This window comes from Phyllobates terribilis, unplaced genomic scaffold (assembly GCF_046119375.1).
Source record: "Phyllobates terribilis strain yellow unplaced genomic scaffold, ASM4611937v1 Scaffold_1__5_contigs__length_1240528914, whole genome shotgun sequence".
Lineage (NCBI taxonomy): Eukaryota > Metazoa > Chordata > Amphibia > Anura > Dendrobatidae > Phyllobates > Phyllobates terribilis.
Window position 1 is genome coordinate 948,153,977 of NW_027362761.1, and position 17,384 is coordinate 948,171,360.

The following is a 17,384-nucleotide window of genomic DNA, read 5'->3' on the forward strand; positions in this document are numbered from 1 at the left end:
TTACAGCTTCGCAAACCGTGGGAAAGTTAAAAGATGTGATATGCTAATTCTGCTGAGACTATAAAGTGAAAGCCATCGGCTGTAGAACCACAGGAACAATGACAAAGCCGTGGGCTAAGCCGCTTCATGAAAACGACTATTGGAGTTTTCTTGAAGCTGCTTTGCTGGGGAAAACGGGTGTGCCGGTGTCTAAAAGACATTGTGGGCACATAACCTTTGGAAAGTTTTGGAGAAGTATTTTTGATTTCCTGAAGCAGTTTTGAAGGGTTTTGGATTTTTTAAAGCATTTTTTGCAGTCTTTTGATTAGGCAATGTCTAGTTTTGAATGGATTTTATCTGCGATGCTTTGAAGAAGTGACATGCACTTGGCCCATCAAAACTCAAACCACTGAACACATGGACAGCAAAGTGGCTTTAAAATACACAAGAATAGGACGAGTCTTTCAAGCATTTTTAAGTGATTTTTCTGTTATTTTTTAAGCGTACCCACTCCAAAAAAAAACTCCTCAAAAAACTTAATGGTCCCAATTCATTAACACTTGTATTCCAAATGTTAGTCTTAATGATGGTCATGCAGGAATAAGACGTGTCAAATTCTTTAAAGTGGTGTACAATACTTAATGAATTTGGCGCTTTTAATCAGTGGCATGCCACTCTGTGCGCTTCGCCAGATATATTACTCCAGTCAGAAAAGTTGTAGGTTTTTGAGTTCGGGCATGGACACCTTCAACGTTTAGCATGCATTTTTAGAGCGAAAACTGAAACCTCAGTGTCTGCTGACCCCAAATCTTGCTTCAAGTCTTTTGTAGTGATCCGCGTGTTTTTGATCACCGGACTTCACAAAATAGTATCAATAAAATAGCTTGCCACACAAAAAAAACAGGTCTCCACACAGCTCAATAAAGTAAAAAAAAGTAGCTGGTTTTAGAAAATAATGACACAAATCATATGTTTTTCACGACTTAAATAAAAAAAAAAAAAATACTTTGGTATAGCCATGATTGTACTGAACCTGAGTTATAATTTTTAGAGACCAATGAATTCTGTAAAAATCAAAACCTAAAAAAAGCAATGGTGGAATTGCATTTTCTTAGTTCCCTCAATATACTGCTCTCTAATAACAGAAGTCTGCAAAATTCTGAATTTAGATGTTTGTACAGTTATAATGAAAATTATTTAACTCCTATTGCTAATTAGGTTTATTAGCAACTTTTCACAAACTTTCTGCGGGTTGCAATAAACCAATAAAACAATAACAATTTAAATAGTTTAATCAAGCTAATAAAAAGAATGAAAAAGGATACCAAAAGGCGTTGAATGTTCTTAAAGATACAATTGGAAGCATAGCTCATATATCTAAAGTTAAATGAACACTGGTTACACTAACTGGAAGAGGCAGAAAAAAGGATGCCATCATCGGCAGCTATCAGATTCCTGAGGAGTCAGGTGGTCAAAAACCCTCGAGTGACTACAAAATACTTGAAGAAAGAACTGCCGGCATTGACTGTGTCCATGGCCGAACTTCAAGACCTACATTTTTTCTGATCCAAATGCACAAAAAAGTGAGCACCAATATAACCAAAACCATATAAATTAGCTCCAAATGTTTAGGGATTCTGTTTTTGTGTACCAATGAAACAAAACAGTGAAGCATGGTGGTGGCTCATAGACGCTGTGTTTCTTCTGGCACTGGAAACCAGTGGTGTGCGGAGGGCAAGATAGATTCAATACAGTATCAAAAAATTCTAGGAGATAACATCTTGCCCTCTGCGAGGAGCCAAAGCTTGAGAATTATTTAAACTTCCAGCAGGATAAATATTCCTAAAATACTTCAGAGTCCATCCAGGCTTGATTTAAAAAAAGGTCCTGGAATCTTCTGAAATATTCATCACAGTCATCTGACTTTGATCCCATGGAAAATCTTTGGTGAGCTTTGAATAAGGCGTTGTAGCGTGCAAACACAAAAATATTAGAGAACTGGAGGTCATTGCCCATGAGGAATGGGCTAAGATTCCTCAGGAACGCTGCCAAAAGCTGGTGTCTGGCTATGCATCACATTTATGGCAGATCATAAAAGCCCCTCTATTAAGCACCAAAGCAGCTTTTCATGAAAGGGTGGAATAATTCTACGACTGCAATAGCTCTAAAGAGTGGCATTTTGTGTCGAATTTGGAGAAACCACTTGTTGTTTTACATTGCTGAGCTATTTAAATGTTATTGTTGTGTTGCTTTACTGCAAACCAAATAAAGTGTGTAAAATTTAAAAAACCTAATTTGCAATGGAGGTTTAATAATTCTGACCGCAACTGCTTCTAAAAATGATTTAAACTATAAAACACTGCATTAATAATTAAGTAAATGGCAACATTTTTGCAATTTAGATTTAGGATTAGAAGGGTCTATATACTACAGCACCAGTCAAGTTTCACCAAACTGTTTACCACTGATGAGTAAATGTCCAAGTATCTTTGTGCAGGTCTCTAATGAAGTCTGCACTTGTCATTACTTTACAAGCAATGCTTGCCATACATTACTTTGCCTACCAATATGAACAAAATCTCCTGATTGGCAGACACCTGGTAAGTAAAACGTAGAAAGTGGGTAAACCATCTTAAAAGCTAACAAATTGCTGATTTTCTTCATTCTGCACAAAGACTCATTTTAATCTTGACAATGTGCAATGTTCATTTTGCTTTCAACAGCTAAACTAGAATAAATCCAGATGATTCATAGAAGGCATATCACAACATTGTTTTTCTCAGCAGCTTTAAGTGGGTTACATATTATTGTTTGCGTCTATATTTAGGTGCCTGCCCTCCATGCTGAAGCTTTACACACATCGGATCAGCTCTCTTCAGTAATCAATCGGGTGCTGCTGTGACCTGGCACAGCGGATCAATGTTTCTTTAGTTACCCGTCACACATACCTGTTTAATCTCTCTGTCTACTGTGAATATGTTTTATGTGAAGTCAAATGAACAATGAGAACATAAAAAATATGCTGCATGAGAGAGGCACAGATTATTTTGCAGAAATTAGACTACTATACAAGATTATTTTCCAGCTGAGTTCATATTTTCCACCCAAAAGCCCCAGGAACTGGTCAGGGTTTCTCCAAAAGACAACATGAGCAAGAGATTTCATTGTTAGCCTATAGTCACAAACTGATTTCAGCCTTATAGATGATTGGCCAGGTGGCACATAAAGTAAACTGTACATTCTCTATTAGAATTACAGATGTTTTAGCTGCCATAAAATTTAATTTTAGCAAGGTAAAAATTGGGTCAGGAGTTCCCTAAGAGTGAAACCACTTCAAAAAGAATCAAAAAGTTGTTAATTATGATAATAAAGTATTTGCTTCCTTTTCATCAATATTCTACCCTCTAAAAATATAAACAATGTCTCATGTCCATTGTCACGGATAACACCAAAGAGATCACACAGATCCCACCTCTGCCACCAGTTTGTCAAGGATACACAACTCCGCTGCCTCCAGTAGTCAAGGCAATTACACAATTGACTGATGAGTGATAGATGATGGCTGCTTCAACCACTAGCTCGGTTATTGGGGAACTCACAGTGAGCATATGGCATATACACCTCTGATTCCAACACTTGGACTATATATATATATATATACACACAGTGGCTTGCAAAAGTATTCACCCCACTTGGAATTTTTTGTGTTTTGCTACCTCACAACCTGGAATTAGGAATTAGTTCATGTAAAGAACATGCCTACACATGTGAACATTTGGTTTTCTTTTTATTGTGAAGCAAACAAAAATAGGACAAAAATAACTGAAATCTTCAGTGTGCATAACTATTCATTACCCTCCCCCCAAAGTCAGTAATTTATATCTCCTTTTGCAGCAATTACAGCTGCAAGTCGCTTTGGATAAGTCTCTATGAGCGTTTTTTACGTCTTGCCACTGGGATTTTTACCCATTCCTCAAGGCACAACTGCTCTAGCTCCTTCAAGTTAGATGGTTTCCTCTGGTGAACAGTAAAATTCAAGTCTGTCCACAGATTCTCAGTTGCATTAAAGGGGTTGTCCAGTCCAAATCGATAAGTCTGCAGACACTTTGTGCGTCATAAGACGTATGAATTCCCCTAGCGTTTACACTGTGAGCTGCAGAGATTCGCCGGTTTCTGACCCAGGACCGGAGGGTACGTATGCGTTATACATACTCCCGACCAATGGGCGAGGACTCGCAATACTTTTGCAAGGAACTACTAGCTGCCACCACCAATCGTTTATACAGGCGGATTGGACACCCATTACAAGTAGCATATGACTTCAGGGGTGTGGTTTACAGAGCAAGTGGAACAGAGGTATTAAATTTTATATATTTAATCTGGAAAGATAGGCAGTCTTTACAAAATGGGAACAAAACATTTCTGGTATATACAATCACATAAAATAAAAGGGATAACAAAAGAAAAGTACTAAACCTGTGTCATGGAAATGGCTCAGAGCTTAGCAAAGGGAGGTACTCCTTAGGAAAACGGACAAAACCCACAGCAAGCTGTACCTTCCAGGACAGAGATAATAAAAAGCAGAATTTGGGTTTTTGTATTATATCAAGGTTACGCCCACTTACCTCCTCTTGGTGATCTCATATGGGGACTTGGAAGCGTACTTCTTCACCTCTGTATAAACAAATCTTAGTCTTAAAGACCTGGTTCTCAGAGCAAATCTCCGCTCTAATTACCTGTTCATGCCAGGAGGTCACTTGTTCAATAGAGATTGAAGTTTTAGCTCTTTCTCACTACCCCGGTTATAATTAATCCCATACATTCATTGTGAGGATTTTATGTCCCCTCTCTGGAGCCAGTTCGAGTGCTAAACCTTAATAAACTTTAAATACATTATGTAAAAGGACAACCTAGACAGCAAAGTCAAGCTAAATTTTCAAGACTGAGCATGAGACTCTTAGTTAACATTTCGATAAAAGTATATAAGCTCACTGCCGCCTGCCAAAAAACTATTTAAGTATGTCCCTACACTGTTAGGTGCAGCACTGTGTGACGACCAACACTTCAACACTTTATCTGCAGGAGGAGCGAGCATAAATACCAAACAGCGCACATGTTGCCAAGCAAAGCCATCCTCTGTTATGAGCCACATCAATAAGCACAACAACTGGACCACTGGCAGCAAGTGATATCTAATTTTTTCTTCTTTAGACTTGCTTAGTAGAAGCTTAATAAGTATAAGTTGAATATTTTGTTTAGGAGTTTCAACAAAACAGTGGTCATGCAGTCACAACAGCAGTAAGAGATAGTAGATCACAGGACCTAGCTAACCATTCCATAGACATTGATTGGAGAGGTAGAGATCATGCTTGATCACCGTTCTATTCAAACTCCTCCAGAACAAGGGCTTTGGAGAACCCCTGGTCTAGTGTTTGTGGTATGGAACCCCAGTGATGATGCACATTATTTATGATGCAAAAAAAATATTGCCTGGTTAGATGGTCCATGATTTAGCTGAAGAAGATGTGGAAACAACTCAGAATTAAAGCCAGGTTCTAGTCTATGAGATCACACTTTGACTTTTAAAAGTAAATAAATATATTATATTTAACAAATTAAAGAAGCACTCACAACAGAATATTAAATTCCCTAAACCTCTCTAATTATCTGTCTATATCATAGTGTAGGTACAATAAATTACTTACTGATTGCCAATTTCCCCAGTTTCCAGAGCCACACTGGTCCTTTCCTGACTTTAATTTCAATTCGTCGGATCACACAGGACTTTGTGTGTGAACCTGGTGTCAATTTTACATTGTGGTCTATGGCACTTCGATCTGATACTCCATAGACTTACATTGTAAAAGCGACTTCTATTTCACACACAGGAGAGATCAGGTAAGTCGGACATTCAATTCACGTGAGTCAGAAGAGGAACAAGGCGGCGCTGCAAACCAATGAAGATGTAGATGAAGATGCAGGTCGTTCAGTATGTTAATGTCCCTTCACTACAATACACAGATATTTAGAAAAGTTTAAGGAATAAAACGTTTGCTGGGAGTGCTTCTTTGAGCTAAAATAATGTGTAAAGAGCAAGAAAAGCAAGGCTAGCATTTCTGATAAATTAAAACTCTTACCAAGGTTTATAAATGGAGAGAGTCAACAAGAAGTTCGGCAGGAACACTATAAAATACAGCAGGTTAAAATAAGGGCTTTTCAGATTTTAGGTTAAAGGAGTTTTCTGGTTTCTTAGAAAAATGGCGGATAAGCTGGATCTGCTTTAAAATAACAAACAAGTACTTATCTATAAAAGCCTCTAACGCTCCAGTGTTCTCTGGTAGCAGGGCTGCAGCGGTGACATCCCATCTATAGCATGTGACAGCAGCAGCTAATCGCTAAGTTCAATACTTGTACTGAATTAGGCAACAAAAACCCCATGAGTCCAGGGACATGCTGTAGATGGGAAGTCACCGCTGAATCACTGTCAACAAATACCGGTGAAGAAGTGTCATTGGAACAGCAGAACCGCGGTACATGAGCGGCAGGGATTTCAGCAGTAGAGATGAGCGTTGTTCTACTCGAACTGTTCGCCAATCTCAAATTCGAGCTGTTTTGGGCGGTGTTCGAGCCGTTCGGCGAACACGAACAATTTGAGAAAAATTCGGCTGTTTGAGGTTATGTTCGATAACTGTTCGTGCACCAAAATCATAACTGGATTTTTTCTCAGTAATGATGAAAATTAATGTTAATACGCAGTTTGAGTGTACAGCGGGGTGGGGGGGAGGGGCAGGGGATGGATCTCTGCAGGAACAATGAAGATCTCCATTTTTTTTTTCTCTTTCCCGCATTTACAGTGGGGAGGTGCAATCTGTCAGCCTATCAGCAGCGCACACACGGAGCGAAGTGCTTTCTTTCACACAAGCAAGGGCATGTGTCATTGGCAGTGTATGTCACATGTCCTTGCCCTATAAGACCAAGCCATTTTCCCCGTCGCCACCATTTTCTCACTGCTGCAGCTGCGTGTTAGACGGCACCGCTGTTGCTGTGTGCGCTATACCTTGTTAATTTCAAGCCAATTTTCGCACAAATCTACAGATAGCTTGGAAGTAGGGAATAGTTGTGATTGCAGTCCTTTTAAGGACTAGTTTACAGCATTTCCTACGACTTTTATCAGGCAGGTCTGTGCTCTTAAATAGATAGATTGTGGGAGTAAAGACTAATTGTAATTGGAGTCCTTTTCAGGACTAGGTTACATCAGTTCCTATCAGTTTTTGCCAGGCAGGTCTGTGCCAGTGCTGTGCAAGTTTTTTTCACAGCATTTGGCTGAATCTAGCAAAGCTAATCCTTTTTGGCCTATTGCAGAGTGTGTTAGTCAGTGGAGTAGCCTATCTGTGTTGCAAGATATACCACCTGTGTATAGAATACCAATTTTTTTACTGCACCTAGTAAAGTAAAATCTTTTGGGCATAGCATCATTCTATTAGTCCATCTATACTGACCTCCATCAGGTTGCAAATTGAATATAATTTTTTTCTGCATCTAGCTCTGAAAAAATATTGGGCTTCTAGCTGTGTGTGGGACTTGTTGTATTAGTCCATCTATACTGACCTCCATCAGGTTGCAAACTGCATATATTTTTTTCTGCATCTACCTCTGAAAAAATATTGGGCTTCTAGCTGTGTGTGGGACTTGTTGTATTAGTCCATCTATACAGACCTCCATCAGGTTGCAAACTGAATATATTTTTTTCTGCATCTACCTCTGAAAAAATATTGGGCTTCTAGCTGTGTGTGGGACTTGTTCTATTAATCCATCTATACAGACCTCCATCAGGTTGCAAACTGAATATATTTTTTTCTGCATCTACCTCTGAAAAAATATTGGGCTTCTAGCTGTGTGTGGGACTTGTTGTATTAGTCCATCTATACGGACCTCCATCAGGTTGCAAACTGAATATATTTTTTTCTGCATCTACCTCTGAAAAAATATTGGGCTTCTAGCTGTGTGTGGGACTTGTTGTATTAGTCCATCTATACTGACCTCCATCAGGTTGCAAACTGAATATATTTTTTTCTGCATCTACCTCTGAAAAAATATTGGGCTTCTAGCTGTGTGTGGGACTTGTTCTATTAATCCATCTATACAGACCTCCATCAGGTTGCAAACTGAATATATTTTTTTCTGCATCTAGCTCTGAAAAAATATTTGGCCTTCTAGCAGTGTGTGGGACTTTCTCTATTAGTCCATCTATACTGACCTCTATCAGGTTGCAAATTGAATATAATTTTTTTCTGCATCTAACCCAGCCAATAGTTTTGGCCTAATACCACAGTTTGGCCACTCAGCTCTGCTCGGTTCCCATCCATTGTTTTTTTGTGCAAACAACTCCAGAGTTGTTAATTAGTTAACCACCAAAATGAGTGGAAAAAGGCCTGCTGCTGGTGGAAAGGGGAATAGGCGTGTTGGGAAGGGGAAAAAAGGTTGTGTCCGTGGGGTAGGTGTTAAAGCAACAGTAACATCTGCAGAAGAAAGACCATCTTCCAGCCAAACTAAAATGTCTACTTCTTTTAGCGGACAATGTGATAAGATCCCTTTCTTACGGCCACGCCAATCGCTACAAATTCCAGATGAGGCACAAAAACAGCAGGTGCTTCAACGGATATCAAGTGCTCCTTTAAGTGGGCTCTCCTCCACATCAACTTCAACATCACAAATACTCCAGTCCTCAAAGGTGTCACCCCAATCGCACTTGCTTCCTCACAGCTCCCAAATCTCCAGCTGCCCGTCTGAGTATGAGGTAGAACAGATGGTTGAGTCTGCAGAGCTGTTTACTCATACTATAGCCTGGGAATCAGAGGTCGACTCCAGCGCTTCTGTGAATCCAGACGAGGAAATGATCTGCACTGATGCCCAGAATCTTTATGAGTCGGATCCAGGACCAGACGCAGAAGGTTCTGACCATAATGTAGACCCTCATTCCCAAACTGTTACTCCTGTTGGTGGAGACAATGAGGAAGACGATGATGAGACTCAAATACCTGATTGGAGCGACAACTTTAGTTTTTTGTCAGGGCAGGAACAGGTTGGCTCTGAGGACGACGGGTGTGATAACGCACAGGGTGATGATGATGAGGTTGGAGATCCCACTTACTGTCAACCCACAGTCAGCCAAGAGATGAGGTCAGCAGAGGAGGTGGAGGAAGATGCTAGTGACGACGAGGTCAGGTTGCGCCTTCCTGGACAGAGACGTAGTACTGGAAGCACGTCATCAACTGCATCCTCAAACACAACTCTGCCTCTCACCACAAGTCGTGGTGGCTCTTCAGGTCGCATGGGTGCTAAGCCTTGCATAGCCTGGGCATTTTTTCAGATCGATAAAGATGACCCAACTCGTGTTATCTGTAACATTTGTCAGCAAAAGCTAAGTAGAGGCCAAAAAATACATAGTTTGAGTACTTCATGCATGAACCGGCACATGGACATGAAGCATAAGTTGCAGTGGGAAGCTCAGTGTGCTACAATGCGGCCTAGCCGGCCGGGCCAACCACCGTCTGCCATATCTTGTGCATCCGCGGCCTCTTCATCCTCTGTGACTGGGGGGACAGCAGTCACACCTGTTTTGGGGCGCAGACCTGCCACCTCTTTACCCGCAACAGCCAGCGTGATTGGCAGGTCATCATTTTCTTTGGAGGTGGTAACACCAGCTGGTGTTGAGCGCTGTCCGACATCGATAGCACCACCTTTGGATCAAGGCAACCTAACATGTCCGCCTGCATCTTCCTCACAGACCGGCAGTTTGCCGGGGACACCCTTATCAACCCCATCTAAGCACAATAGCCAGCCCTCGGTCCCTCAGATGTGGACAAGTAAAAGACCATTTCCTCCTAGCCATGAGAAAGCTAAGAGGTTGAATTTCACCATCTGCAAGCTCTTGGCTACAGAAATGCTGCCTTTCCGCCTGGTGGACACAGAGGATTTTCGAGACCTTATGTCCGTCGCAGTGCCCCAGTACCAGATGCCCAGTCGGCACTACTTCTCAAAGAAAGGTGTGCCTGCGCTCCACCAGCATGTCGCACACAACATCACCGCTTCTTTGAGAAACTCTGTGTGTGACAGGGTGCATTTCACCACAGACACTTGGACGAGTAGGCATGGACAGGGGCGTTACATGTCGCTGACTGGGCACTGGGTAACTATGGTGACAGCAGGACAAGGGGCTGCTGTCCAAGTCTTGCCGTCCCCACGAGTTGTGCGTCAATCCTCTTTATGTCAAAGTTCCTCCACTGCTTCTGCCTCCTCAACCTCCTCTCGGTCTTCCACCTGCACCCAAAGCCTGTCTGGTCATGCCACAAGCTTTCTAACTGCGCAGAAGGGATCCTGCACACCTCCTTACTATGCTGGCAGTAGGGCTCAACGTCATCAGGCGGTTTTTACATTGAAATGTCTGGGAAATGTGAGTCACACAGCTGAGGAGTTGTGGTCAGCTCTGGAGAACCAATTTCATGAATGGTTGTCTCCACTGGACCTGAAACCAGGGAAGGCCGTGTGCGACAATGCTGCAAACCTGGGTGCGGCCCTTCGCCGGGGCAATGTCACACACGTGCCTTGTATGGCTCACGTGTTGAACCTGGTTGTCCAGCAATTTTTAGCCCACTATCCCAGACTAGATGGCCTTCTGCAGAGGGCACGGTCGCTGTGTGCTCACTTTCGCCGTTCGCATCCCGCAGCTCAGCGACTTACATCTCTACAGAAGTCGTTGGGCCTGCCACTTCACCGGCTAAAATGCGATGTGCCTACCCGGTGGAATTCAACTCTGCACATGTTGCAGCGACTGTGGCAGCACCGACAAGCCCTGGTGCAATACGTTCTGACGTATAGCCTGGGCCAACGAGATCCAGAGGTGGGGCAAATCACGCTGAAGGAGTGGTCTCAGATCAGGGACCTATGCACCCTTCTGCACAGTTTTGAAATGGCGACGAAGATGTTTAGCGCTGACGATGCCATTATCAGCATGACTATTCTGGTGATTTACATGCTGGAGCACATGTTAAACAGAATTCGGAGTCAGGTGGTGGCACAAGAGGAGGTGGAGGAAGTAGAGGAGGAGGAGTTGTATGCGGAAGGGCTAACATCTGCAAGGTCCAGACGGTCGGCAGCACCAAGGCGGCAGGCATGTGAGGGTGGGGGAGATGGTTTTACCAGGGCGCATGGTAGCAGCCAAACTAGTGAGGAAGGTGCACGAGCCCAGGAAGAAGTGGAGGACGAACTGATGGAAGACTCATCAGATGAGGGAGACCTTGATCACATTTCTGTTGTGCGAGGTTGGGGGGAGAGGACAGAGGAAGGAAGCATGATTGTTACCTCGCCACCAACACAACAGGGACTTGGTGCTCCTGGATGCGCAACACACATGAGTGCCTTCTTGCTGCACTACCTGCAACATGACCCTCGAATTGTGAGAATTAGAAATAATCCTGACTACGGGGTTGCCACACTGTTAGATCCCCGGTACAAAAGTAAATTTGCAGAAATTATTCCTGCCATAGAAAGGGATGCACACATGCAGGAGTATCAGCAGAGACTGTTGCAGAATCTTACATGTGCTTTTCCACAAAATACCAGTGGTGCACGTAGTGAATCTCACAGTTCCAACTTGCCAACCGTGGTCTGTATGGAGTTGTTCAATAAAGGGCCCAAAATTAAGATAACATAGATGGGAGAGGTCTCTATGAATAGGAATTCCTAAGTATTTGATACCCTGTGAGGGCCAGGCAAAGGGAAAGTTGGACTGGATGGAATCCTATATGGATTTGGGGAGGGAGACATCGAGGGCCTCAGACTTCGCTGCATTGATTTAAAAATTTGACCATGTAACAAAGTGATCTATTTCAGCCATAACAGCATGGATGGATATATGTGATTGAGTGATATATACTAGGACATCATCAGCAAATAGAGAGCACTTGTACTCGGTGCCTCCCACCTCAATCCACCTAATATTGGGGTTATGGCGAATTGATGAGAGCAGGTGCTCCATCACTAGGATGTATAAGAGAGGGGACAGAGAACATCCCTGCCTTGTCCCATTGGTGATTGTGAAAGGTGATGAAAATGTTCTGACGCGCCCCCTGGGCCTTGGGACACCCGGAGCCGGACCCTTTTTGGTGGATGCTGGTGGTTGTAGTCTCCGTGGCGGCAACCCGGTTCCGTGGCTCAGGGCGGTCAAACCAGTGGCGGAACTATTTATGTGGTTTTGATGTTTAAATGTCCGACTACGCCACCCGTGGATTGCGGTCAGAGTGAACCGCCGCTCCAGGGCAGACCGCTGAGGCTGGTGTTGTGGGTGCAGCAGAGCGTAGCATAACTCCCCACGGGAGGAGTATAGCCTCAGGGCAGTGTATGCGGAGGATGGGGGTGATGGTGCAGGGCAGCAGCAGTAATGACACGGAGTCAGTGATGCAGTCCAGGGCCTTTACTCACAGTTCTTATTATCCAGACCACGTCTGCAGGTAACGGCTGCCCACGTCGTACTGTGCTCACCAGGTGAGGGGCTCAGACAACTCCCAGATAACTTTGGAGTGCTTCACAGGACCCTCTTTGTGTGTCCTATGTCTGGCCTTTCTTACCAACCCTTCTGTCCGGCTGCCTCGGGCCTCCTCTTGGTAAACTTGGCGCCAGTTTCCCTGACCCTATGTGGTGCCTTCCTAGCGGGTGTAGCGAGGGGCTGCGCCACATAAAATGTCACAGCCTCCTGTTTCTAGCTGAGGGTCGTTTCCTGCATCCACTAGTTTCGGGGACCGGTCTCCCCCTTTGGCCTGACCCCTCCACGCAGGTGGATTCGGGCGTGCGGTGGCGACTCGCCCGTCCGCACCCCTGAGATCCCTTCGTTCCTCGTTCCTGGAGCCTTCTCCGCTCCTCTTCCTTCCTTCTCCCTCTTCCAGGCCTGGGCCTCTGTTACTAGGCCCGCCTCCGGAGCAGAGCTCATGCAGAGCCCCTGCTCCCTGCCACTTCTGCTCAGACTTCTCTGCACTGAACTAAGATGGTGCCCACCTTTTATACTCCCTTCTCAATGCACCCAGGAACTGCTTCCTCCCTGCTCCTGCACTACAGGGTTCCCCTTCCTCAGTGTTCCCCCCCCCACTCCAGCCAGGGACAGGGACTGTCGTGCCCATCTCAGGGGCTTATTGGTCGCCCTGCCCCACGGCAATGTGGTGTAATGCATGCAGGTGTCGGGTCCTGATCCACACTACATCCTTACCTGAGAGTGAGATATCACACCTCTGGGTGAGGTGCAATACCTCTGTAGCAACCGAGCCCTCAGGGTGCTACAGTTCCATTTATCTTCAGCCTAGGTGACGTATTGCGATACAGGGCCGTGATTTTGGCTATAAAAGGGTCCCCTAGATCCCTACCCCAAGCTTTTTAAGAGAATCATATATGGCGTGCCAGGAGACTCTATGGAATGCTTTCTCAGCATCCAACGAGAGTATCTAATTACAAATTTTTAACTGCATCTAGCCCAGGAAATACTTTGTGCCTAGTAGCAGTGTCTGCTAGTCAGCGGATTATCCCGGCTGTTAAGCAAGCTACACCACCTGTAGTTTGGACACTTCATTTTTTCAAAGGAAATGCTTCGGGACCACGGGATACTCAGTGAAGAGCATCAGGAGGCACCCCAAGGCATAGGGGCTCGGACTGGCAGTAGGATGCCTTGCGGTGGACAGCCGAGCTCGATCCTTATAAAAGCTTTATAACTGCAGCAGCTTTAGTGGACGCTACTGGAGCTGGAATTACGCGGCTGCTGGCATGAGACTTGCCCTCCAATAGATCCTTGTAAATGGATTTAAAGTGTACTTATTCAAATTAGAGAGACAATTTAAATTAAAAAGCTTAGAGCTGCCTCCACCACAGGGGGGCTCGCTCGACCCACCAGCGGACAGGCACCAGTATTGGGAGAGGGGGGCTGGCCGTCAGGGTTCACCGCGGCTCTGGCACAAACCCGGCGACACGGAGGTGGCACGGGCAGGAGCGGACTGAACGTGTTGGCTTCTCACTTTTTGGATTTTAGAAGGGCATGACATGCCTATATCTGTGTCTCCCCCTCCTTTTACTCCTCCACCTCTTTTCTTTTCGCATGACTATATGTACTTGTCACTTTTCCATGTATTAGTTGTGTCTTCTGAGCAGTTTGTCAGCTTTTGGACACCTTTGAAGGTGTTTTCTATGTGTTTCTATGTGTTTTTGTTTGCCTGCCATTGGTTTTAACGGTGTTCGAAGGTGTTCGACGAACAGTTCGACGAACAGTTCGGCGAACACACGGGTGTTCGACGAACCGAACCGAACTCGAACACTACGGGGGTGGCTCAACACTATTCAGCAGGTCTTGTACTGCTTGTTTTGGTATGTCAAAGCAGATCCAGATGTGGGCTATTTTTCTATTAAATCAGGCAGATTTAAGGGTTTCTCCAATGATGCTCACTTCCAGATCCAGAGGTAAGAGATACTGATGACTTCATTAGAATAGGATGCATGCACAATACCTGTCTGCCGGCCATGCAGGTGTTCTGGGGGAAAAATGGACCCCTAAAAGATAGTTTTAACTGGTACAATAAAAGTTAACAAACCCATGTTAGTAAATGTATATTAAAAACTATTCCAAATATAGAAAAAATAAAGAGAAATACACAGAAAAATATTTACAAAAAGAGGACTCAAAAGGTGGCAGACAAAAAAACTACAATGTGTAAGGGCTAAATTATCCTAGATAAGTCCCTAATAGATGCCCTGCCTGCCAGCGAAGGTTGACACCCTAAATTGCGCGATTTGGTGCCTCACTCCTCTACGGCTGTCCCTTGGAGCTCTACTACACCATGTAAGGCAGCGCTAGTCATCATGCTGGGGGACACTCGCTGCACCGGGTCAATTAAAGCACACCAGCCACGTTTTCCAGTATTTCACAATCCAGCAGTTTATTACACGTCACTACTGCTCATCACCGAGTCCAACTCAGTGGCTCGCCGACATACACATATAATGTCTAGGAGCCTTTCAACTGGCAGACAGGCCCACTTGGCTCCAGTTACAGCCTTCAGCAAAGTCACTTATATCAACGTCCATATAATGGAGTGTTTTACCTTTGCCGGGTTTTAGCTGCTTCAGTCAGATTTGTTCTGCCACCACTGTGGCTTTACGGCTTCCCAGATGGGGGTCTCCAGCCCTCGTTCCTTTAAAGGCTACTGGTATGTTTTCTCACCTAACATCCGGCCTCTGCCTTCCAGGACTCTTGCCTTCCAAGGCTCTGGCCCTCCAAGGCTACTGGTATCGCTTACACATAAGGATCCAGCCTCTGCCTTTCAGGACTCTCGCCTTCCAAGCCTCTGGCCCTCCAAGGCTACTGGTATCGCTTACACCTAAGGATCCAGCCTCTGCCTTTCAGGCTTCACCAGGCTTCAATAGGCCTCACTAGGCCTCACACTCTAATGGTGTCCCACACGGGAACAGGCCTCACGCCTTTCACACCCTGTCTCAAAACTACCAGGGTTTATATATCCTCTAGTGCACACACAGGACCTGTGCTGATATCACAGTCATGTGACCAGACCTTCTGTGTGCACAGGACCTGTGCGATGTCACAGTCATGTGACCAGTCACCTGGGGAGAGGTACATGGTCGGCCAAAACACACCCTGGACCATTACCGCAAGCCGCTGCATTACAACCCCTAACATAGTGCAGCACAGCTAGTATAAACATGCACAATCCCGGGTGTGTGCAGAAGAATTATAACATGTAACAGTAAAAAATCGTCAATTCAGTCCCCCAAAGATATTTTCGGTCGGACCAAAAAAAAGAATAATCAAAACCAATTTGTCTCAGCCCTCCCAATAGATGATTTAAGATACAGATAGTCAAAGACAGCAATTTAGATGTATTTCTTCATAATTATCTATAAACAACACACATAGGAACATGTGAATCACCAAGATTCAATGATATCAGTCCTCTCTTTTAATAAAGTGTAATTCAGATAAAGAGATATCGTAAACCAACCTATAAGTGTAGCCCTATTTCATGGGGAGAGTTAACACAGAGGGCATCAAGAATGTGCAATATAGATTATGCAGATCTACACATACAATCAAAAACTTCATCTTTTGTTAGAGGTATCAGAAGCCAGGAAAGGCATCAATTGTATTTATCTTTATAGGATAAGTTAATCCCGATGTGTTTCCCCCCCCCAAGCATAATGGGATTCATCAGGTAATATAAGGAGCGCTATCAATATAGCATGGTCCAGTGGCAACCGACAATGGTGTAGGCTGGATCAAAGCTTCGGCTAATACATTGTGTTTCCAGCTCAACATGAAGAATTTGGTAAAATGGTCTTCTTTAACCCCTTCACGACAGCCGCCATACATGTATTGTGCTGTGGGAGGTGTGTTCCTGCAAACTGCCGTATATGTATGGCGTGACGATTGCGTAGGCTCGCTCTGGGCGCCAGAGTGATCAAGGGGGGGTATCAGCACTATGACGTCATGTGATTAAAAACTAACTAGCTAAATGCCTCTAAGCTCAATGTAGAAACAAAAGGTCAATTTTCCCTGCATAACTCATGAGTCACTACAAAAGTCCCTGGACAGGGGGAGGAGGGAGCAGCTGGGTCAGGAGTTGAAGAGGTGAATATTTATGCAGGGACAAGAGACTTCCTGCTTCTGCATAGAGCAGAGAAGAGAAGAATTTACTGGGTAGAAAGGCAAAAAATGAGCAATAGTAAGTATACTGTGCTATATAATATGATGACTGCAATATATTAAGAGGATAAAAACTTTTATGGGATTGCTTCTTTGAATAGTAATTTTCTGATGGCTTGCCTTGAAAAACTATTCTATTCTATTCACAGAAGAGAGCAAAATGGATTTTCAGAATGCATAAATATATAAAATGTGTTAATTTCTTTCCAACAATAACATTCACGAGTACATTCCGCACCATACTGCAGATCTGTTTTTTATGTTAACAAAATAGAAAGGTTAACTAAGGGAAAGTTTAAAAACTACGCAGTGCTTTGAAATCATAAGACAATACATATAAATGCCAGTGTTTAGCTTTGTGACCCCAATTATGTTGTGTAGAGCACTACAGACAGCAGTGTCCCATGCAGAAAACTATCTATATTTAATAAAAATGTATTTAGGAAAAATACAGTATTTAAATGCAGACACTTGAAATTGAACACAATTACATTGATGCATAATATTAGTTGAAAAGAGCATTTCCTTACCAAGAGCAAACTCGAGCTTCGGGTCAGCTAAAGTTCTCTGAATCCCTGAGGACACAAAAGTAAGATAAATAGTAATTAAAAATAAACATTTCACTATACAGCTTTTCATTAGCAACTCCACATAA

General features: G+C 43.8%; 1 protein-coding gene across 8 annotated transcripts in view; it reads right to left on the reverse strand.

Annotated features, from left to right (window-relative positions):
• Positions 1-17,384, reverse strand: part of INPP4B (inositol polyphosphate-4-phosphatase type II B) — a 911,138-nt gene that overhangs the window by 863,417 nt on the left and 30,337 nt on the right. For all 8 annotated transcript variants that reach the window (XM_073642182.1, XM_073642173.1, XM_073642215.1 and 5 more), the window contains exon 2: positions 17,260-17,304. In XM_073642182.1, the coding sequence (XP_073498283.1) occupies positions 17,260-17,304 (45 nt within the window). The remainder of the gene's footprint in view (positions 1-17,259; positions 17,305-17,384) is intronic.